Genomic DNA, 25,147 nt, shown 5'->3' on the forward strand with positions numbered 1-25,147 from the left:
TGTAAGATGAAAGACACAACCTGAATCCACTCATACACTATATTAGCAGTGTTGCAGGCGTACATTTGTGTCCTCCCAGCATTGGGACATAAAAATAGAAAGAAGGAGGTGGATAACAGACAAGGATAGAGTAATGAGTACTTTCTTCTTACCATACATCTAATTTTTCTCCTCTCCTCCACACCCTTCATTATTTGTTTTAACCTGTCTGTGTCTTTTAATCTAAAGTATATCTCTTATAGACAGTATACAGTTGGATCATTTTTTATACATTCTGCCAGTCTTCACCTTTTCATTGTAGTACTTAATTCATTTGTGTTTAATGTCATTATTAATAAGATCACGTTTACTTCTACCATTTTGCTATTGGTTTTCAATATGTTTTAGGTCTTCTCATTATTCTCCTCTATTGTTGCCTTCTTTTGTGTTGAATAGGTATTTTCTAGTGTATGATTTTAGTTCCCTTGTTTCTTATACCATGGATTTTGAACTCTTTTTCTTAGTGGTTGCCCTGGGGATTGCAACTAACATTTCAATTGAAAACAATCTGTTTCAGATTAATAACAACTTTAATTTCAATAATATGCAAAAACTTTGCTCCAATGTAGTTTGTTTCCTCCTCACTCCTTTGTGCTATTGTTGTCATACAAATTATGCCTTTATATATTATCAGCTCATGAACATGTTTGCTAATTACTGCTTTATACAGTTATCTTTCATATCAGATATGAGAAGAAAGGGTCCTAAAAATGCAATTATACTGTATTTTATATTTACTTACATTAATTACCTTTATTGGTGATCTTGATTTCTTTATGTAGATTCAAGTTATTGTCTAATGTCCCTTTCTTTTAACCTAAAGAACTTTCTTCAGTTTCTTGTTGGAGAGATTTGCTACCAATGAATTCTTGCAGTTTCTGTTTATCTGGGAATGTCTTGATTTCTCCTTCATTTTTTTTCTTCCATATTTTTTTGAGGAATAGTTTCACAGGATATCGAATTATTGATTGGTAGTCTTTTTCCTTTAGCACTTTGAATATGACATTCTACTACCTTCTAGTTTCCATAATTTCTGGTGAGAAATCACTTACTGAGGACCGCCTGCCTGTATGTAAGGAGTTGACTTTTTTCTTGCATCTTTCAAGATCTCTCTGTCTTTGCCTGTTGACAGTTTATGTGTTGATAAGGATCTCTTATCTCTTGGTAAGAATCAGTGAATTTGAAGATTGTTCAATTGAGATTTTCCAGTCTTCAGAACAGAAGGAAAAAAGAACAACAACAAAAAAAAATAAACAGCTACAGAGATCATCAATCAGATTCTTACCCTGCCCCACCAGAATTTGTGTTCCTGTTTGTGTGTTTAGTGATTTTCTTGGATTAATTCTCTTGATTTCTCCTACTTGAAGTTTATTGGGTTTCTTAGATGTTTAAATTAATGTATTCCATCAAATTTGAAAAGTTTTTCAGACATTATTTATTTAAATGTTGTTTCTGCCCCCTTTCTCTCTGTCTCTCTGTTTCTCTGTCTCTCTTCGCTCGCCTTTTGGAAATCCTATTATACATATGTCGGTAAGCTAGATCTCTGTAGCTCTGTATTTTTTTTGTTTTGTTTTTTTCTTTTGTTTCTAAGACTGGAAAATCCCATTTGACCAATCTTCAAATTCATTGATTCTTACTTCCAGCTTAAGTTTTTTGAGCCCCTCTAGTCAATTTTTTATTTCAGTTATTGTACTTTTCAAATCCAAAATTTCTATTGGTTGTCTTTTAAAAAAAAAACTTTCTGGCTACTCTTGGCCACTCTGTGTATGATACATCTCTGCTGTGTCTATGGAGCAGCATTTTTAAAACATAAAATAAAATACATAATAATTTATATCTTTTTATTGGTATTCTGTTTGGTAAGATATCATTTTCATAATTTCCTTTGATTCTTTCGACAGGGGTTTCTTTAGTTCTTTTGAACATATTCGTATTAGTTAACTTAAAGTCTTTGTCTACTGTGTCCAACATCTGGACTTTCTCAGGGGTGATTTCTGTTTCTACTTTCTTCCCCTGTGTATATAAACCAAAGTTTCTTATTTATTTATTTATTTTTTTTGCATGTCTTGTAATTTTTTTGTTGAAAACTCAACATTTAAGTAATATAATGTGGCAACTCTGGAAATTGGTTTCCTCCTCCACCCCACCAGGGTTTTTGTTACTTTTAGTGTGTTTAGTGACTTTCTTGGACTAATTCTCCAAAGTGCATATTATTGCTAATGTGTAGCCACTGAAGTCTCTGCACAGTTAGCTTAGTGTTCAGCTAATGATCAGACAGAGATTTCGTTAAATTCCTTGAACCATTTTATCTTCTGCCCTTTGTCAAGGGGCTTTGTATGTGGGTTGGGACACACCTTCAACACTTCATCAGTTTACAGTTCTGCTTTAGCCTCCACTTCTTGCTTGTGTAGAGTTTCAAGGTTAACCAGAGATGAGAGATTAGGATCTTCACAGGTTTTTCTGGGGCATATATAGACCGGCACATGTGTATGACCTTCTAGATCCCCAGGAAAATGTCAACTTTCAAAGTCCTCTATAGACACCTCATTACCCAGATTTTCCTTCCAAATTTTTTGGCCTATTGTTTGCTGCAATTAGTATTGCCTCAGGGAACTGTGATGTTACAAAATTGTCACTGATTGTTTCTGGCAAATGCCCTAGGGGTGAGAATTTTTTCGATGGGTAGGCTGAATCATGTCAAATAAAAGACAAACCCTGTGAATGGGCCTTTTCCCATCACCTGCCATATAGGCTGAATAGTAACAGTCCTTGTAACGTTTCTTTCAGAATGGCCCACTTGTATTCTGTCCCCTCCAGTGGCTCTGAGCCTGCTGTTGTCAAGGCTATTGTGGAGCTAAGGGGAGGAGAATGGAATGGGGCAAATTAAAACATCACAAAGCTCACCATTCTTACCACAGTTGAGCCATGTTTCTTAAATAAATGTTCGTTGGATTGTTGCATGCCTCCTGTTAATTCCAGAGTCCTTAAAAAGTTGATTTTGACCATTTTCACCAGTGCTACTGTTGCTTTAATAGAGGAGCAGATTTTCGGAGGTCCATGCCCCACTGTTCCAGAAGTGCTTCTCTCAAAGCTATTTCTTTAATTTAATCCTGTTTGCCCAAATCACATTTATAAGTTTAGTGAAAACTGATTACAAACAGTATTAAACCAGGAAAAAAAATGAGATCAGAGAGCACTATGTAGGGAAATATTTATTCCTAAAGTATAGGGAAAGAATATTTGAAAAGGAAAGTACATGAAATAATTTTTTAAGTAAAACTTCACTTCAGCCCAAAAGGTATTATGTATTTATAGTTATTACATGCTTTTGAGGACCATTATGAATGTGAAAAAATATAATACCAGTGCTCCTTGATTTACAGTGGGGTTACATCTCAATAAAGTCATTGTACATTTAAAATGTCATAAGTCAAAAAAAATTTAATATACCTAACCTACCTTAGGCATGCGTTGAACACTTACATTAGCCTACAGGTAAGCAAAATTGTCTAACACAAACCGTAGTTTATAATAAAGTTTTGAATATCTCATGTAATTTATTGAATATTGCACTGAAAGTAAAAAACAAAATGGTTGTCAAAGTACAGTTAGGTCATTAATAATAAAATTAAGCTTATAAAGAAAGGAGTTAAAATAATAATTTAAACTGTTATACATTTAATTTCCCAGAAATTAAAGCAAGTTGACATTAGGAATTACTTTAAAAATTAAAGAAATAATTCAGCAATTTGAGGAATCATCTTGGCTGATCAAGAATTAAAGGACTTCAAAATCTGATATGAAGCAGATCACATAAGGTGCCATCTCTACTCCAAAGCCCCAAAGATTTTCTTGGCCCTTTACCAACCAGCAGCTGTGGCTAGAAGGGTGAAGCCTTCCCTCCCTTCTCACCTCAGACTAATAGGCTGAATCAAGCTAATTTTGAATTGGCTAGCAAACCACTTAGGTACTTGTATTAGTCAGGGTTCTCCAGAGAAACAAGACCAATAGTATATATAGATATATAAGAGGAGACTTATTATGGGAATTGGCTCACACAATTATGGAGTCCAAGAAGTGTCACAATACGCCATCTGTGAGTTGGAGATCCAAGAAAGCCGATGGTAAATTCAGTCTGAGTCCAAAGGCCTTAGAACCATGAAGTTGAGTATTTAGGGACAGGAGAAGATGAATTTCCCAGCTCAACTATCTGGGCCCTCAAGCCTTGGATGATGCCTCCCCTCATTGGTATGGGCTATCTTCTTTACTCAGTCTGCTGATTCAAATGCTAATCTCTTCCAGAAACACCCTCACAGACACACCTAGAAATACTGTTTTTACCAGCTATCTGGGCATCCTTCAACCAGGTCAAGCTGATGTGTAAAATAAACCACCATAGTGTTGGAGAGGACAGCCAGCCCCTTCTTGAGCCTGCTGCCAGCTCCATCTGTACCTGGCCCCCCTTTCAGAGCCTGGATATCAGGCTTAGAACCCTGGGTAGTCCTGGCTAAGGATAGGCCACTCCTAGGGGAACCTCCCCTAAAACCAGAAGACATCAAGGACCACCAGATCAGAGCATGGGACCAATTGAAGACTGTTAACCCCACCAACCCTCTTCCTAACACTGACTTGGCCTTCACTCAGTCCCCTTCCAACTCTTAGATGTCAGTCATAGAACCCTTGGTAAACCTGGGTCAATTTTGGCCCACTGTGGTAGAACTGTCCTGGATCCAGAAGGCATTAGGGATGGTAGCAATTAAGTATGTGGCCAGGGTAGCCTCCCAACACTCCTATCTGCTTTGAGACAGCTGCTTGTTAGCCCTCATTCCCTCACTTTCAATGTCTGTATTCCTGGCTGGCAAGCCCCCAAAAAGTTCAGAGCAAGCCTAGGCTCACATGGGCTTGTTCTCAGTAGGGCAACATAATAACCTGGGATCATATACCTCCTGAGCCAGCTACTGTATCTTGGTCCATTCCAAGGCTTGGGTGTCAGGCCTGAAAACCCTGGGTAGACCTAACAGGCTTGGTTGCTGTTGGGGGAACACTTTGAAGTCAAGAAGGCCTGACCTAGCTAAGCCTGGAAACAAGTTCTAAGGACTGTCAGTCAGTTCCACCCACATCCCTCCCAGCAAGCTGCCGGCTGCAGCCAAAAGCCTTACTAAACCAATCCTCTTAGATCCCAGAAGCCACTGTGGCTTACCTGAACAGAGCCTTCGAGACTCGCCAAGCCTCCAAACTCATTTACCCCATGAGCCAACCACTGGCCTCTCATCTCGTAACTCAGACTCTAGATGCCAGATTCTTGGGCCCTAGAGAGGTTGAAAGCAGGATTAGGCTCCCCTGAGTATATTCAGTGTGACTGTTAATGGCAAGACATTTTGATCCTAGATAACCTGAGGGTGAGGGAAACCTCCCAACCCACCTATACCCCTTGAGTCAGATATTATTTCTGACAGCACCCAGGCACAATCTAGACTCTGGATCTTCATCCTGGAAGTTCTAGGCAGATGTTAACTATGACTTGGCCACTCTAGGAGAACCTGCCTGGATCCAGAGGCACTGTACTTTACCCCAACATGGCCTTGGGGATAGGGGGAACTTTCTGACCCTCTGCCTGACACCCTCTCCCCACCCCAAAACACACACACACCTACCACACTGCCTACAAGAGGCTCCCAGCTCCGCTTTCACCTGAACTGTTCCACAGCCTGAGCCTCAGGTCTGGAACCCCTGGCAAGGTCTAGCTCTGTCTGGGCTGCCCCTAGGAAAACTTTTGTGGGCCCAAAAGGCACGGTGACCTACCCCAACAAGTAGTTTTAGTCAAAGTTATCAGTAATAGGCAGTGAGACAAATGAGCATACTAACCACAAGGCTAATAAATGTATCCCTTACATAGTAAAAAAAAAAAAAAAAGAAAAGAAAAGTCAACAAACATTTTTATAGAAATGTTTGTTTTATTTCTTTATTTCACTTTCTCGAGGGGAAAAAAAACACTAAAAGCATTTTTTTGAGGGGGACCATGTAAGTGTCTAAATAATCTAGATAAAACCATATAATATCTCACTATGCATAGTCTATCAATGGTGCTTATACTGATGAGGCTTTCCAAGACAGTCACCTGTATTTTATGAACTAAAGTTGGGAGAAAAACTCTGTAGAATATATTATACACGTATACTTTTTTGCTATGTAAAAGTTACATAATTACATTTGTCCTTTTCTGTGTACGTTAATCAAGAAGTTGGTCATTATGTTGCAGATTTTCACAGCCCTTGCATTTAATAGACCTGTTAACTGTGGACTCCAGGTCACTGTCCAGTGATACACTGGACCTGTTAACTGTGGGCTCCGGGTCATTGTCCAGTAATACACTGGACCTGTTAACTGTGGGCTCCAGGTCATTGTCCAGTGATACACTGGACCTGTTAACTGTGGGCTCCGGGTCATTGTCCGATGATCCACTGGCTAAACGCCTGTGATCTTAGGTCAGAGCAGGTTGTATTTCTGTTAGGAGGTTGCCTCTTACTCTTCTCCATGATGAATTGGAAAAGTAGAAGCAGCACAGTTAATTTAATAGTCTAAAGCAGTGATCCCCAACCTTTTTGGCACCAGGGACCCATTTCATAATGAAACTGTTTTATCTCAGATCATCAGGCATTAGATTCTTATTGTCATAACGAGTGCACAACCTAGATCCCTCGTATGCACAGTTTACAATAGACTTCGCGCTCCTGTGAGAATCTGATGCCACCACTGATCTGACAGGAGGCGGAGTGCAGGTGATAATGCTCACTTGCCCGCCTCCCACCTCTTTCTGTGCCGCCTGGTTCCTAACAGGCCATGGACCAATACCCCTGGTTTAAAGGACAGAACCTGATTCTTCTATAGAGTGTAGCCAAGCAGCAGATAGTGGAACAAACTGGTTTCCCTTTACAGAACTGATGTGACTGTACACTTACATACTTTATAATGTCACTCTTTAGTAGCTGAAACGTTTGTGCTTAGCACTTGCTTATACTTCTAATTAGTGTTTTTATTATGTGAATGCTATTCCAACCCAAATGTGTTCTTAGATGATTTGTGAATAATCCTAATTGCTCAAATTTCTTCCTAGATCTGTTATTTTGAACCACATGGCCAGAGAACATGCTTTCAACATTGGATTGCCAGACAACATTGTAAACTGCAGTGAATTTTTGTGTACATTACAGAAAAAGCTTGACAAGTAGGTACTGATTTATGGAACACTGCCTAAAGCTCTTTTAATCTTGGACTCTGTTGTGAATTTTTTAAAATTAATTAAATAGAGTAATTAAAGAAGCAGGAGTTTCCCATGTTGGAGGAGTTCTCATTTTGTGCAACAGTCCTTATTTTGTCTGGCTCATATTGCCCTTTGGTGTTTTTTAAATTTTTCAAATACACTATGTCATATATACCAAACAATATACATATCATACAACATATGCTATATAGGATATGAAGAATATACTCACTGTCTAACCTAAGAAATAGAGCATTGTTAATTCCTTTGAATCTCCCTGTGTGCCTTTCCTCATTAGTATTTCCCCAGAAACCACTATTCTTAATTTTGGAATTGTAATTCCTTTAGTTTTCACTGTAACTTGTCTACATATTTAGTAAGGTAAATATATTGTCACATTATGGAATGGTGTTTAATTTTGTGTGAAACATAGTGTACTGTATGTATTCTTCTCCCTTTTGGTTTACATTCACATTTGTATATAATACTCCATTTCCTCAAGGTCACATTCTGGCAACTATATCCAGAGCTTAGCCTGTTGAAATAGGGAAGAAAATTCTTTAGGTCACCAGAATGACTTTCAAAAATGTATCCACTTTTTTTTCTAGGAAAAGAGCCCAAAATTTTTCCTCTGAGAACCCAGTTTTTTTTATTCAAATAAAATACTAACAAGTGTGGTGCTTCAACCCATAGCATTGAGAGCAACAACATTAAAGATAAAATAAGACCCAGGCACGGTAGCTCACAACCGTAATCCCAGCACGTTGGGAGGCCGAGGTGGGCGGATCACCTGAGGTCAGAATTTGGAGACCAACCTGACCAACATGGAGAAACTCCGTCTCTACTAAAAATACAGAATTAGCCAGGCATGGTGTTGCATGCCTGTAATTCCAGCTATTCGGGAGGCTGAGGCAGGAGAATCGCTTGAACCCGGGAGGCAGAGATTGTGATGAGCAGAGATTGCGCCACTGCACTCCAGCCTGGGCAACAAGAGCAAAACTCTGTCTCAAAAAAATAAATAAATAAATAAGAGGTAGCAAGTAATCCAGATTAATTATAAAAAGTTTTAAATTCAAATTCTGATGTCAGCACTATGTTAAATCGAGTCCCTTCACCCTTTTGTTAAATGACTATTTATAACATAAGACCAAATGTGCCTTCTAGCAAGATTAGCAATAATGAATATCTATAATCAGCTTATCCCCCATAAATTGTCGACCATAACAGAATATACTACAAAAGAATATTATTATGCCCTGGAATATATTCTTTGGCATAAGAAATTGATGAAAAGGTGTTTAGTAGAGATAAAAACAAATTCAAAATTGAAACAATAACAGATTGCAATCATTTGAGAGTTTCCCATGTAAAAGATATTTATACTTAGACACTGTGTGGCTCCAGAAAGTAGAACTCTCTACTTTTTACTGAATAGCAGTTATAATACATGTTGTGTCAACTCTCAGGCTTAGTATGAGAAAGACATTTTGTTAATAATCTGCTCAAAACTGGTAATTGCTGCTTCATTAGGTAATGAATGCCCAGTTGGTGGAAATATTCGAGCAGAAGGTATATGAGAATTATATGGTAGTAACAGCTACTATTTATCTTATTCACATACATGAATAAATACCTAGCACAGTTCATAGTGCACAGTGAGTGCTCAATAAGTATATATATGAAATTGTCATTTCAAAATCTCTAAAATGTTGGTATTCAGTTTAGAAATCAGAAAATGGCAACAGAGAAGGCAAGTAACTTTACCAAGTCCCCCAGCTAGCTGGCACTGCAGCAAGGAATTAAACCCTGCAAATCAGCTCACAGGATATCGCAAACCATGCAGTAATTATTATATACACTGGGTGCAGTCAGTGCAAGTCATTATAATTATATGAAGAACATACCTACATACTTACTTTAGAATTGGTAATTCAGTTAGTAAAGAACCAAAATGATTTTTGGATATGACCTATCTTTGTCACAGTCTTAACTAAAGAGCTAAGTTGGTCAGCTTAGCTAACTAAAAAATACACCATAGTATGCACTCTACAAAGCCAAATGAATAAAGTGAGGGGGGATTCTGACAAGGATGGTATATCCCATTTGAAGATTCTGTGTGACCTAAAATGAATAAATACAAAACTCAATAATAATAAAGGACTAGGCCGGGCACGGTGGCTTGAGCCTGTAATCCCAGCACTTTGGGAGGCCGAGACGGGCGGATCACGAGGTCAGGAGATTGAGACCATCCTGGCTAACACGGTGAAACCCCGTCTCTACTAAAAAATACAAAAAAGCTAGCCCGGCGAGGTGGTGGGCGTCTGTAGTCCCAGCTACTCGGGAGGTGGCGGGCGTCTGTAGTCCCAGCTACTTGGGCTGAGGCAGGAGAATGGCGTAAACCCGGGAGGCAGAGCTTGCAGTGAGCCGAGATCTGGCCACTGCACTCTAGCCTGGGCGACTCCGTCTCAAAAAAAAAAATAAAATAATAATAATAATAAAGGACTATTGCAGCAACTATACAAGAGACTTGTTTATCAGTGTTTGTATATTTCTTGTAGTTTACAGTGCTTGTACTGTGAGAAGACCTTCAGGGACAAAAATACACTGAAAGATCACATGAGGAAAAAACAGCATCGTAAGATTAATCCTAAGAACAGAGAATATGACCGATTTTATGTCATCAATTATTTGGTAAGGCTTTCTTTTCATAACTTAAAATTTGATTGCAGTACTGCAAACAAAATCTTTCTGAGGACCAACTAATATTTGAATAAGCAATTAATGCAAAGGTCAAAATGTAATTGAGGGGAACATTCAAGTAGTGATTAGCTTTAAAATGGTTAGAGTACAAGACATTGGATTTGATTTGTCTTTTATTTGACAGTGTTTATGTAGTAAAAATGTCATGTCTGTAGAACTCACAGTCATCTTGACCAAAAAAAAAAAAATACAGTATTTGGATATCCACATACCATCCCCCATTTATGTAATATCTTTTAACTTGGGACCAGAGACTCCTTTTTTTTTTTTCTTTTTTTCTTGAGACAGAGTCTTGCTCTGTCGGCCAGGCTGGAGTGCAGTGGCATGATCTCGGCTCACTGCAACCTCTGCCTCCTGGGATCAAGCAATTCTGTCTTGCCTCTCTAGTAGCTGATATTGCAGGTGCGTACCACTGCACCTGGCTAATTTCTGAGTTTTTAGTAGAGACAGGGTTTCTCCATGTTGGCCAGGCTGGTCTCAAACTCCTGGCCTCAAGTGATCCACCTGCCTCAGCCTCCCAAAGTGCTGGGATTACAGGTGTGAGCCACTGCACCTGGCCAGACCTCAAGTGATTCACCTGCCTCGCCCTCCCAAAGTGCTGGGATTATAGGTGTGAGCCACCGCACTGGCCAGAGAGACTTCTGTATTCTGTTCAAAAGAAACTGTTGAGTACTGGATGTGTTAGGTGCTATGCGAAATAATTCTTTAAAAACAATCTCTTTGCTCTTTCCCTTTCACCCCTACAGGTGTGTATCTTTATCATTCTCTTCAGTCAGTTTATTTTTAAGGGAAGTTTCAAGGAAACCAAACCATTTTACCATGAAATGGGATTTTTATTTGTTGGCTTGTGGGGTAGACTAACCAGGTGACCATGCCAAGGATTTTAAATGTATTGATAGCTCTCCTTCCCCAGAAACCTCAATGCTATTTGCTGGCCTCTGCAGATTTCAAGAAGAGGCATTCAAATGGAGACAGTAGGGGTTGGGGGAGAGGCATTTGGAAATATGGGAGGGTATTTTTGATAGACAACAATGACTGGGGAGTCTTACTGGGCCTGCCTTCAATCTACTGATTTTTAAAATATATATATTTGTCATACATTTTTATATATTTTTTATATATGACAAATGTATATGACTACTCATATAAAAGAAGAGGTTATGTAACTTTCCAGAGGAACTGGAAGAAAAATGGAGAGTTCTGTTTTGAATGGGCATTTTTCTTAAGCAAATGGAAATTATTTTTTCTCTCAGTGTAAATGAATTAAAACCCAAACCCACTGGTCACAAAAGGCTAATTGAATATAATCAGCCATTTTATCTATTAGATAGAAACAAGCATATCCTGAATTATGCTGGAAATCTCTGCTTTAGGGTAGAATTTTGTCTGTTCTAACTAATCCTTGTAGTGTTAAAATTCCCCTTGAGAAGCAAGTTTAACATGTGTTTGAAGATTGACTCTAAGAGGTTGCCATGGTTTTCTACAAATGTTTTACAACCAGCTAAAGGCAAACGTACCCTTTGAGCCCTTCCATCTTTTCTTGAAATCACTCAGTCATTACTTCCTAGAGCAAATGCTGCTTCTGGACCCAGCCCAGTCTAATAGGGAGTGGACTTCAGTGCTAGCTCTGAGAAATATTCAGCTACTGCATCTAGCTATAGGAGCAATTTAATAGTTCTTCCTTCTGGGGCTCTTTTAAAACTAATGTTGAAGAACTTGAGACTAGCAGAACATTATATAGCTGGAGGTTTTTACCTGTTAGAGGAGACTTCAAAGGATTTGCTCACTCTTATTCTGCCAGCACTTTTAGAAAAGTATGATACTTCATTTCCTGGGCATCAAGTAGGGTAGCTGTCAAAACTGAAATCATCTGCCAGGGCCAGCCATCTCTAGATGAGCATGCTAGATTGTGCTGCTCACACAGGGCAAGGATTTGATGTGGCGTGGACCACAGATTTAGAGAAGTGTTTCAAGAGAAAGTAAGGACTTTAACAATGTACAAAATGACAATTAAATTACAACTTTAGAGTCATATTGATAGAAGTCCTTTTTTTAACTAGCAGCTATTTGAGTACTTATAATTTACAGGCACTATCCTAGGTATTTATATTGAATTATTTAATTCGAGTCACATTTTTATGACACAGGTGTTGTCATTAAGCCTCTTATAGGTAAGGGGACTGGGCACAGAGAGGCTAATTTTCCAAAGGTCACATGGCTAGGGCAAATTACTTATCCCGGGCATCAGTTTCCTTCATTTTTACAATTGAGACAAGACTAGTACCTACATCTGATGCGTTGGGTTGGGTATTTTGGCCAAGTAATGGTGATGAGTTCATAATGATCTGTTCACCCACCCTTGCCTATTCTCTTTTGTAATAACTAAAAAGTGAGCCAAGGTCAAAGTAAAGCTGACGTTCATCAGCACTTTAAGGCTGTGCTCCACAATCTTAGTCTTCCTAGCCCAATTCCGATTCCTGTTCCTATTCCCTGTTTTCTATTCCCTATTCCTATGTGAAATTCTTGCTGAGGTAAATAACCAAAAACTCTTATGATCAACAAAAAAAGAAACCCTAAAATGTGTTACGATGCCTTAGCATTGTGGAAATGATGTAAACACCTTTGAAAAGGAGGGAAGAAACCTATCGGCTTCACTAAAGACATACCCATGCGCTAAACCAGAGGGGTGCTCACCAGAGGTATCAGCCGCAGTAACATTCGAGGAATAGTTGAGGGAATACTGTTACAAATTAAAAGTATAATAATATATAGAACAAGTGTATAAAAAACTGTCCCAAATACTAAGAGTAGAGGTAGAGAAAAATAAAGGCCAATGTCTTCTCAGTATCATTTTAGTATTATTCCAGACCTCATTAAAGAATAATATTTAACGTGAAGAACATGAATAATAAATTGATATGAAGAATAAATTCTAAATTTTACTTAAACAATAATGACAATATTTTATTTAAAAAATATGTATATATTCCCTTGTTATCCCTCTGAGGGAAAGGGCTGACATGAGTGTGGGCAAAAGATAGAATTGTTTATCTTAGTAATCAGTGTTTATACATTATTTTATTGATGTCATACATTCTACATACATTTGCGTGCCTTCCAGCTACCAGATGCTAGAAGAGAAAGAAAAAATATTGTAGATAGAAAGGCTGATTTGAGTCACTACTTTCAAAGAGTTCAGGAGTCGGTATGGAAGACCACCACGTAAGCACGTTAGTTTGAACCCTTTGTAATGGTATATCAAAAGTCAGCGTTTGACCTCTCCTATAGCAAATATATGCAGTCATTGAGTCATTCACACACAGAGCTCCTCACTCCACTTCAAATGCCATAGAGACTGCCAGCGCAACAGTGATGGGAGCATCCAGGATATCCATGGCAAGATACACTCTAATAGGCAGCAGAAGTAGGAGAGCCAGTGGACAGAGGGGCTGCTTTTGGCTTTCTGAGCTCAGCAAATTGACAAGTTCCGTTTTCCTTCTTAGATGAGATAATTTCTGTGCTTAATCATTCATATCAGTTTCTGAATAATTACAGACTTGCAAAAACATTAAAATTCGTTTGCATAGTCTGAATTATCTACTTCAAATTCTTGCTTTCTTTTCTCACAAACAAAAGAGTTCAGCAGGTAGTGAGGATGGGTTGGAGGTAAAGTGCCAGTTAGTTTCGCATTCAGATAACCTTTCCTCAGAGGGCAACAGACTGCTTAACATCAAGGCTTCAGCTGCATATTCCTACGATGCTCATGTTTCAAACCCTGAGTTTTTCTAAAGGGAATTGGTTTTGCCATGATTTTTATCATTCTTTGATTTAAATTTTTTTTATTCTTAAAGTATACAAAACCACTTATAACAAAAGTAGGCTTTTAACTGATTTTTCATAGTTTTTTGTAGTTCTCCCTAGTGAAATTATTTACACTGAAAACGCTTTCTGTTTCTGATGGAGTTTTGTGTAAACACACGGAAGTGACTATGTATTAGGGCAGAAGTGTGATGGGTGAAGGGGATCTTTTTCTTCCATGTTTTTTTCCACCCTCTCATTGTTCATGAGCCATCTGATGCAGGGCTTTGAGGGGGTGTCTGAACATCTTTACTGATATGCCTTCCAAACTTTGTTTTTCTTACATTCTTTGCTTTCCTGACATGATTCGTTAGCAGGCATAGTGTCTTAATTAGAGAGTTACATGGTTTTTTTGGTTTGTTTTTTGTTCTTGTTTTCGCTTTGGGTCTTGTTTCTATAATAAATCGTATCTTTAACTGTACCAAAGCAGAGCACTCTAGGAAACTGGGCCACTGTCACGTGCAAATTACTTATTTCCTAATATACTAGTAAACATGGACATTCATTTTCCTCTCAGGTGGGGTAAGTGGTTAATGCTGTATGGCCTAGATAAATCTCTACATATTGTACCTAACACTGAGGAAGTTGCAAAATAATGCTTTGAGTTTAGAAGTTTAACAGTGGAAGATATTTTTTGTTACTTTTGGCTCAAAATACTCATTGACAAGCAACATTTGCCCTTATCATTCAGAATGATCAAATTACAGAAGGCCCGTACTTTAGTAATACCTTGCATCAATAAAACCATGACCTTAAGTCCAAGTACAGAAAAACCAAGTAAGGCATGAAAGATTTAATTCATTGCCCAACTTTCTAATAAACATCTTGTTGGTAGTGTTGAGGCCATTTTTGGTGTTCTGTAATGAAGTTCAGACACTTCCTGACGACTCTGGGAAGCACATTATAGAGTCCAAATTAACCCTCTCTAATGACGTTATGATAGATCTCTATATATTTAAATGTATGCATCATTTAGCTGATAGATAATGACAGCTTCGAAACCTCTCATTAAGTTGATAAATTATGGATTTTCTTTCTTCCCCTAAATCATAATGGCACTCATAGTTCTTTGTTTTTAGCTAGATGAACACCTTTATTTGGAGGGGAAAGACTCCGTAATTGAGTGAATTTTGGTTGTGTTTTTCCAAAAGAAGGATATTGAACAACAAAGCTATCTGTGCTTGTAGCAGGTCAGGTGGGCTTGATTCTAACCATAGCTTAGCTGCTTGAAAACATATCCATTAGTGTTCCTACCTCTCTCTTTGTGACACTGTCTGCTTTTGCGTGGCACAATGGGAAGACTGAATAGAAAGAAGACAGGGCAAGAAGAGAGGAAGAAATGGCCCAAGGGGAACAAAAGAAATGATTGGGCCAAAATAAATCATTCCTACTCATCACTCCATAAAGTTTTACTAGCACTATGACTAGGCTTACCAGACATAGCCCCAAAAGAGTGGAACTTTTCCACTGATGGTAAGGGATAAAAGGGATTTTAGTAGGTACTAGAGCACCTACTCATGCCTAGTACTATTTCTTTATAGACAGTAACTCACTCATTTAATCACCTTAAAAAAACCTTTTGAGGTATAATCTAACTTGACCTCAAATGCATTTTTTTATTTTTTAGTTCTAACAAATTGAATTCTACTTTCCAATTCAACTCAAAAAATAGTTTATAGTAATAGTACCCACTATATGCCAGGCTCTGGAAATGTAACAGTGAACAAAGGCCATTAGAATCCCAGAGATTCTAATACACTTTCAGGGTTGAGAAACACTGGTTCAAATTTAAGAGAAAAGAATTTGATTGAAAGGATATTGCTACTTCTCTAAAAAATTATCACATTAAAGTTTCAACTTCATATTGCTTTTGCACTGTCATTAAGTCAAAAAAAGTGTTGAGTCAAATAATCATTGAGGACCGTCTGTATATCCTACTTGTACTGTTTCAAAACCATTTAACCATGGGTGGTTTGTTTATTTTTTTGGTTTTGGTTTTTCTTGAAGTTCTGCATACTCTCTCCCTTCTCTTTCCCCCAATCTCTCTCATCCCTCTGTTCTTCCTACAAAGGAACTTGGAAAATCATGGGAAGAAGTTCAGTTGGAAGACGATCGGGAGTTGCTGGACCATCAGGAAGAGTAAGACTTGTTATTGCTGCTAGTTAATTGCAGTGTTCCAGGAGTAAGAAGACAATGCTTTAGTTTGGTTTAAATTATGAAGAGGGAACCTAAGAAGAAAAAATACCTTCTCTGAGCCATGCATCCCTTCATGTCATGTGGCAGAAACTTGAATTCAAAATAACTTTCACATAAAAATTCCTAAAGACACTGTTATTCCAACTAAATTAAAGCTATTGATTGAACACACAAGTAATACATAATTCAGAGAAAAATACATTCCAAAATGCTTTGCCTGCTCAGTTGGTGCTCAGACCTTGAAGTGATACGATCTTTGAACTTTCCGTGTTGCTGTCATTGGAATAGAGAATGTAGCTGCATTGAAGTTAATCCTGTTCTGTGTTCCGGCCATTGATGACTAACTTTAAACATTCACAGCTTCTTTGCTTGAAATTATAAGCTTGAGAAATGGTCTTTTCAACCTAAAAGGGTTTCTTATTTTTCATCTTCTTTCCAGTCAAAGCTTTTTGGCCTTTTTTCTCTCTCAGGATTTTAAATTATTATTATTTTAAGAGTGAAGTAAAGCTCAAAGGTAGAGAGCTGCCATTTGCTGAATTTTCTTGATGCATAGAGATTCAGGCAGAGAGTCTTCCAGACTGAAATAAAAACATCTTTCCCATTAAAACACACTAGTTGGGGCCGGGCGCGGTGGCTCAAGCCTGTAATCCCAGCACTTTGGGAGGCCGAGGCGGGTGGATCACGAGGTCAGGAGATCGAGACTATCCTGGCTAACATGGTGAAACCCCGTCTCTACTAAAAATACAAAAAATTAGCCGGGCACGGTGGCGGGCGCCTGTAGTCCCAGCTACTTGGGAGGCTGAGGCGGGAGAATGGCGTGAACCCGGGAGGCGGAGCTTGCAGTGAGCCGAGATCACGCCACTGCACTCCAGCCTGGGAGACACAGTGAGACTCCGTCTCAAAAAAAAAAAAAAAAAACACACTAGTTGGAATGTTTAATGGGTGAATGTTGAAGTTTTAATGACACAAAAGGTTATAATAGTAAGTCATGACCTGAGCCAAGACTTGTGGCTCCCTCCTGGATGGATAGAGTTAAGGAAAATGTTTCCTGTTTTCTAATCGGGAAGCTTCTGTGCACATTGGGTTAGGTTGATCTTGAGAGTCTTATCAGTGATCATTTCTGAGCTTGCCATGAGAAATTCTCTCATCTGAGTTTGCATGGGTGTTCCTCATCTCCACAACTCTTCCCTCCTGGCAGTTTTCCTGGTTTGGGAATGATAAGAAGTTGGTAGTATTTCAAAAAGGTAAATGCAAGGAGCAGGGAAAGTGGTAAAAGGGATCTTGTATCCTTTTCGAGTTCGCTGTCTACCACCAGATATAACACTTGCCCAGTTTTAAATAATCAACGGTTTGCCTTTGTAAAATACACTATTTGTCATGCAGAAACACATTCCCAGCATCACACCTCACAGCGTGTGCACTCAGTGGTTGTGGTTAATGAGAAAGAGCATCACATTTTTTGAAATGTCTCCTTTGCAAATTAAACCTCATTGTCTCAGGATGACATTCCTCTGACTCTAGACTGAGATAGAGACTCAGAAGAATGGCAAATAGGAGAAAATGGAGCAGCACCTGTTCGCTATTTATATTAATTTCATGGTGCTGCTTTGAATTTCAAAAGCTATATCAGAGAGTCATAATATGATGTGGCAGTCTTTACCAAAATGTCAGAGTTGAAAGAGATTGGCAGGGTTTCTTAGTAAGAAGAAAGTAATACCAAGTCACTGTGTAGTATACTCTCTTAATGAAGGGAATGTCTGTATTTTCTCTTTTCTTTTTTAATTCAGCGACTGGTCTGATTGGGAAGAACACCCTGCCTCTGCCGTCTGCTTATTTTGTGAAAAGCAAGCAGAAACAATTGAGAAATTGTATGTCCACATGGAGGTAAGATACCTGTATTTATTTGAATTTTGTTTCATTCTGACAGGAGAAAGCTGGTAGTTGTTGCACCCTCATCTGCTTATACTTTAGTTTCTCAATCATTATTCCAAACACAAGAGACAGGCCAGGTCTGTCGGGGAGAACCAGAGCTCAGCGCAATTTAGTTAGTACAGTTGACTGAACCTGAGTGAGCTGTTTGTTAGTGTGAGATTTCTCAGACCACTGATGCCATCTCACCTTTGAGATGCTTACAAGATCATTCTGGCTCAGCAGGTGGGAAAAGTTCTGAGTCTTTTTTACGGGGCTGCTTGTGCTGGTGAATAGGAGAGCAAGAAGGGAGAACATTGCCATTTACAAAGCCCCCGGAGGAATGGGAAAAAGGAGGGTGGGTAGAGAGGGTCTAGGGCATGATCCTACACTTCCTTCAGGTGCCAGCATTTGGAGAGAATAAATGAGGGAGCATTCCTAGTGTGGGCTTTCCCTTCTAGATGCCATTTTTATGTTATAGTGAAGCTTGGAGCTAGCAGTTCTAAACCTTTTTCACCCCCGTATACCTGGAGAGGACATACACCCTACACTCTGATCCTTAGCTGCACAAGGCGGATAGGGAAGAGGAACATCTAATGATTCATGACAGTATCACAGCTTGTGGGCAAAGGGCTGATTATAATAGAAAAATATTATTGGATGATTCTGGTATCTCTCCCCCTCCCTGCAGCCACCTCTGCCAATAGTGGACCATATTCTCTGCTTTCACCCACTTGCACCTCGCCCTTATTCAGAAATACTGTTCACCAAAACTTACTTCTCACATCTTAGTTTAGTAAAATAAGGACCTAGAAAGCACTCAAAAGACCATAACCTTTTACCCTGATTTTTTTTTTTTTTTTTTTTTTTTTTTTTTTTTTGAGACGGAGTCTCGCTCTGTCGCCCAGGCTGGAGTGCAGTGGCCGGATCTCTGCTCACTGCAAGCTCCACCTCCCGGGTTCCCGCCATTCTCCTGCCTCAGCCTCCCAAGTAGCTGGGACTATAGGCGCCCGCCACCGCACCCGGCTAGTTTTTTGTATTTTTTAGTAGAGACGGGGTTTCACCGTGTTAGCCAGGATGATCTCGATCTCCTGACCTCGTGATCCGCCCACCTCGGCCTCCCAAAGTGCTGGGATTACAGGCTTGAGCCACCGCGCCCGGCCCCTTTTACCCTGATTTTAGTTTCTCTGAAAAAGGTTCCCACTAGTATGTGTGTATAATTTCCTGTGTTTAGATTTAATTCATAATATCTTAATGTCTTTGTATTGAAGGCAGCCTTAGTATGCCTATCCTGTGTAGGGATTACCTTTTTGGCATCCTTGACAGGTGTCCTTAACCTCTGCTGGGTCACTCTCAGTGATGACATCACCAATTCCTAATCATCCTGCATATGGTGCTACACTAAATGCCATCCCAATGAGTTAAATGGTCTTTATCCTCTGTGAGATTGTAGGTTAAAACATTTACACAGACAATTGCCGGTGTCAAACAAGCAAAAAATAAGTCTGCATTGTAAAAATAAAAAGAAAGTGTGATTTATAGGAAGGTGTGAGTGAAGAGAAACTTTCAGGTTTAAACAGTGTATTTGACAGCATAAAATGAAAAGCAGAATTTGTAAAAATTAACTATGTGGGGCAAAGAACCTATATCCATAATTCTAGTCCAAATGAACAGTACAATAGAAACATATCTTACTTATACTTTTATCACACTGCAGAATTCATACATAGACTTCTACATTTTTAGAAGGCTACAAAACGGATACATTGTAAATTATAAAAACTATAGATATAAGCTATGAGCAATTATAATGTTGTTGTTGTTGTTTGAGATGGAGTCTTGCTGTGTCACCCAGGCTGGTGTGCATTGTCGTGATCTCAGTTTACTGCAACCTCTGCCTGCTAGGTTCAAGCGATTCTCGTGCCTCAGCCTCCGGAGTAGCTGGAATTGCAGGCACCCACCACCACGCCCAGCCAATTTTTGTATTTTTGGTAGAGACAGGGTTTTGCCATGTTGGCCAGGCTGGTCTCAAACTCCTGACCTCAGGTGATCCTCCCGCCTCAGTCTCCCACACTGCTGGGATTATAGGTGTGAGCCACCATGCCCAGCCCAATTACAATGGTTTAACTGATTGACATGACTTGTTTGGACTATGCTGTAAAAAGAAGTTGGGTATGGAGGGAACTAGTTAGACTTAGAAGACTTTAAAAGCAGAAGATACCAAACTCAGACTGAGTTTCTAAACTCCTGTGAATAAGTTGTTTATAACTTCAGCCTGAAAGATTAAATAATTCATTTGCTTACAAATGTATTCATTCCTTTTTTTAGGATGCACACGAATTTGATCTTCTCAAGATAAAGTCAGAACTTGGTAAGTTTGATTCAGAAGTGTTTTTCTGGGATGCTTCATTTTTTATAAACCATCCTGTAAACTATGCCTATGTTCAGTAGCTACGATTGGAGAGCGCACCACCAAAACGTGTCTCTCTATATATGGTCTTGACAGAACTCTCTGTGAAGCAGCGATGCTCAACCATAACAGTCAAATATGGTTTTTGGTTTCATATACTCCTTCTTCCTCTTTCCTACATATACGACTGCTTCAAATGGAATATAAATTAGTGGTTAATAATATATCATAAATTGCAGGGGGCTAGTAGAATATGGATTTTTAAGTCAAACTAGAGTTCAGATTCCAGCTCTGGCATTTACTGGCTATCTGACATTGGGCCTCGGGTCAGAAAAATGTTCTGAGGAGTGAGTAATGTATGGTAAATGCCTACTGCACTGCTTAGCAGTATAGCTAGGATTGTTTGTTGTAGGTGTACCCAAATGTATCATTCTCAGTATCACAACAATAGAAGGATTTGGGGCATTAGGACATAAATAAAGTACTGACTTGCTAATAGATCTAAGACAGTAAAAAACTTACTTCTCACATCTCAGCTCCATCACTGTTTTCCTGGGTCCTTGGATGTGTTACTTTGCTGCTCTTATAGACATGTATATACATTGCATATATAATTAGCTTAGTAGTCAAGCACATGGGCTTTGCAGCTGACAGCTATCTATGCGACCCTGGGCAGTTTCCTAATATGTAATGTAGGTATGATACTACCTATCTGATAGGGTTTTATGAAGATTAAATGTATTAATACACAGAAAATTATTGGAATAGTGCCTAGCTCATAAGCCCTATGTAAATATGGGCTGTTATTATTTGGTATCTATTATGCTTTATAATTGTACTACCTCTTCAGGTTGATTAAGAAAAATAAGTGGCTCCTTTAAGAAATTATAACAGTGCAAAAAATGGGTCTGAACAGTTGTCTAATGATTCTGTATTTTGTCATTTTCAGGATTAAATTTCTATCAGCAAGTGAAACTGGTCAATTTTATTCGGAGGCAAGTTCACCAATGCAGATGTTATGGCTGCCATGTGAAGTTCAAATCCAAAGCAGACTTAAGAACTCACATGGAAGAAACTAAACACACTTCGCTGCTCCCTGATAGAAAGACGTGGGATCAACTGGAGTACGTACTGCAGAACCACATGTGCACTTCTTTACTCCCTTTGATTTTGTCCCTTTATTTAATTTATTTAAACTTACAGAAAAAAAGGAATACATGTTTATTATAAAAAGTATACATCAGTATATGTAGGGAAAATGTAAAAATCTTCAAAATGCTTATTTTTAAAATAATCCCCCTCTTACAAATGAAACCAAGTATTTTTCAGTATTTGTGATATGGAGATAGATACATACATAGAGAGATGAAGTAGATACAGATTTTTTAAAGTATATCTTATTAACAAAATATTGTAAATATCTTTCTATAGCCAGTATCTATCTGTTGCATCCTTTCTAATGGTTGCCAAATATCCATTGTATGGATATAATCTGTTCTGTTAGATACTTAGGTTGTTTCTTACTTTTTGCTATTATGATACAGTAAATATCTATATGCCTACATTTTAGCCACTTATCTAATTATTGAATTAAGCTGAACTACTAGAAATGAAATTACTATGTCAGAGTTTGTACACTGCTAGGACTTTTGGTATATATTTTGTATATTGGCACTTGAAGAAATTAAGCACTTGGTCATCTGTTGTTGGATTCCCAAGTATCCTTTGCCAAGAACCTTCTGGACTGGTTCTCACATCATTCTAGATAACCTCAGTCAAGGGCTCCTCTGAGAGGCTGTGGGGTTCTAGCTGCCCGGAGCTCCTTCTGTTCTTAGGGAATAAGTCAGTTCCCCCAGAACTTTAACCAGAAAGTTCTAGTTTTTCTCCTTCAGAAAATCCCACACTTGTGAGGGTATCCTGTTCTTATAATCCTTCTTATATAAATTAAAATTTGTAGTATTCCAAAAGTAACTTCAAAGTGTATTCAGAGAAGAAACCAGAATAACAAACTTCATATTCCGTAAGTGTTTCCTTTTGTGATTACCTAGAAAGAAGGAACGATTAGGCTGGAAAACAAAACACAAGGGAGAGCTTATTATTCTCAAGTATTTGAAGAATTTGTGTTTGAAAAAATAACTATATTTGAAGTTTGTTAACTTATAAGGAAGAACTAGGACCTTTGAGTAGAAATAAAAGAGATGTCATTTTTAGCTTCATAGGAGGTGTATCAAACGACTAGAGCTACCCACTACTGGGGTAAGCTGCCTTCGAAGATCGTGTGTTTCTTACCATGATAGATGATCAAGCAGAGGCTAAGTGGCCAGCGGGCATCTCCAGAGGCAACTCTGGAGCCTGGGAGGTCCACGATCTTGGTTTACCAAATCTAGATAGTAGCCAGTACTATCATCAGTACTGATGTCAGCCAGTAAAAGTCAAAGTGAAAGCAATCAGAATTTGTCTCCAATATAGCCTTTGCAAAATGCTATGAAATTGTTGGCAAGGATACCTGGCAAAATTATAGTAAATGTGTACATTCAGCCACCTGAACAATGTATTAGTTTGGTAATTTAATACTATGTATCTGTGGTTGTTTTCAGGTATTATTTTCCAACCTATGAAAATGACACTCTCCTGTGTACACTATCTGACAGTGAAAGTGACCTGACAGCTCAGGAACAAAATGAAAATGTTCCCATCATCAGTGAAGATACATCTAAACTGTATGCCTTGAAACAAAGCAGTATTTTGAACCAGTTGCTACTACAAGAGTGCTTGAAAAACTAGAAGAAACTACCACAGAAGCAATTTTTCATGTTTTTCTTCTATGAGACAGACATGAAAGAATAATTTAAATTTGAACATCAGCAAAGGATTAGTCCTTGGTGAAATAAACTTTTCAAAAACTAATGTTCTTTTCAAAAAATAAAGTAGGAAAATGCACTTATTAAGAACATGAAAAAAAATGAAGTAGGAAAATAAGATGAAGACTTTGTATTTTGGCTATCAGGTTTTATTGTGTGATCATCTTAAATGAGCTCATTTCATTAAACTCATAATTATCTACAGAAGGATATGCCAATTACAAAGAAATGAAAAGTTTGTATTATTTATAAACCTGATTTTTCTATCAGTAGTTTCAGTCCTCCCCAAGGACCTTCTTCATCCAACAAGTTACAAAATTTGAATGTCCTTTCTGTACTATGTTGGGTGACCTGTAAATGTAATGACCAAAAAAAAAGCCACAGAAGAAAGAAGAAATGGTCAAAGACCTGGATAATATGCAAATTGGCCATTATATTAGAACAATCAAGAGCTGACTGTATTATCATTACCGCTTTCTGCCTAGGGTGGCCAAATTCTCTAGAAATAGACATCAACCCAGTTAACTTCATTTTTCCCTGCAATGTGTCTATCGCTAACATTTAAATACTATTTTTTAAAGACATAACCACAATACCATTATGATACCTAAAAAAAATTAACATTAACTTAATATCATCTGTTTTCAGTTTTTCCCACTTGTCTCAAAATATGTGTTTACAATATTATCAGTTTCATTACTGATAAATATTGTGTGCCTCCTGATAAGATGCACTGAGGAGGGCAGAATATCACTTTTGTAGATTTATACCAAAAATGCATAACTTGGATATAATGAAGAAACAGTCAAATCCAAGTTTCAGTGGTATGGTAGCTCATATCTGTAATCCCAGCACTTTGGGAGGCCAAGGCGGAGGATCACCTGAGGTCAGGAGTTCAAGATCAGCCCGGCCAACATGGCGAAACCCCATCTCTACCAAAAATACACAGATTAGCCAGGCATGGTGGCATGCACCTATAGTCCCAGCTACTCAAGAGGCTGAAGCACAAGAATCGCTTGAATCCAGGAGGCAAAAGTTGCAGTGAGCCGAGATTGCACCACTGCAGTTCAGCCTGGGCAACAGACCGAGACTCTGTCTCAAAAAAAGGAAAAAAAAAAAAAAAAAAAAAAATCCAAGTTTGAAGTACATTCTACAAAATAATTGGCCTTTACTCTTAAAAATCTTAAGATCATAAAAAACAAAGATTGAAAAACTATTTGAGATTAAAGGTGACTAAAGATAGCATAGCATGATCCTAGATTGGATGCTAGACCAAGAAAAAAAAAGTTTTTCTTTTGCTATAAAAGACATTAGCAGGACAATTGGCAGAATTTGAATAAGATTTGTAGTAAATGTTATGGTATTGTTGTTAATTTCCAGATTTTGATAACTGTACTGTGGGATGAGAATGTCTTTGTTTTCAGGAAATATTAATACACACTGAAGTATTTAGGGGTAAAGGAGCATTTTGTTTGCAACTTATTCCCAAAAAACTAACATGGGTATATAGAGAATAATGAAGTGAACATGGCAAGATGTTAACATTTAGGGAATCTAGGTAAAAGTATGTGGAGATTCTTTGTACTATGGCAACTTTTCTGAAAGTCTGAAATTATTTCAAAATTAAAAGTTTTTAAAAATGTCTTTTTTCAGCCAGGCACGGTGGCTCACGCCTGTAATCCCAGCACTTTGGGAGGCTGAGGTGAGCGGACCACGAGGTCAGGAGTTTGAGACCAACCTGGCCAACATGGTGACACCCCGTCTCTATTAAAAATACAAAAAGTAGCTGGGTGTGGTGGCGGGCATCTGTAATCCCAGCTACTCGGGAGGCTGAGGCAGGAGAATTGCTTGAAC

General features: G+C 38.4%; 1 protein-coding gene across 3 annotated transcripts in view; it reads left to right on the forward strand.

Moving 5' to 3' along the window:
- Window positions 1-23,565, forward strand: part of ZNF277 (zinc finger protein 277) — a 141,899-nt gene extending 118,334 nt beyond the window's left edge. For all 3 annotated transcript variants that reach the window (XM_025380883.1, XM_025380885.1, XM_025380884.1), the window contains exons 6-12: window positions 7,154-7,264; window positions 9,859-9,991; window positions 15,990-16,057; window positions 17,902-17,998; window positions 20,351-20,393; window positions 21,382-21,556; window positions 23,030-23,565. In XM_025380883.1, coding sequence (XP_025236668.1) covers window positions 7,154-7,264; window positions 9,859-9,991; window positions 15,990-16,057; window positions 17,902-17,998; window positions 20,351-20,393; window positions 21,382-21,556; window positions 23,030-23,216 — 814 coding nt within the window. In that variant the 3' untranslated portion in view covers window positions 23,217-23,565. The remainder of the gene's footprint in view (window positions 1-7,153; window positions 7,265-9,858; window positions 9,992-15,989; window positions 16,058-17,901; window positions 17,999-20,350; window positions 20,394-21,381; window positions 21,557-23,029) is intronic.
- The last annotated feature ends 1,582 nt before the right edge of the window (window positions 23,566-25,147 follow it).

The sequence above is a fragment of the Theropithecus gelada genome, chromosome 3, assembly GCF_003255815.1.
Source record: "Theropithecus gelada isolate Dixy chromosome 3, Tgel_1.0, whole genome shotgun sequence".
Classification (NCBI taxonomy): Eukaryota; Metazoa; Chordata; class Mammalia; order Primates; family Cercopithecidae; genus Theropithecus; species Theropithecus gelada.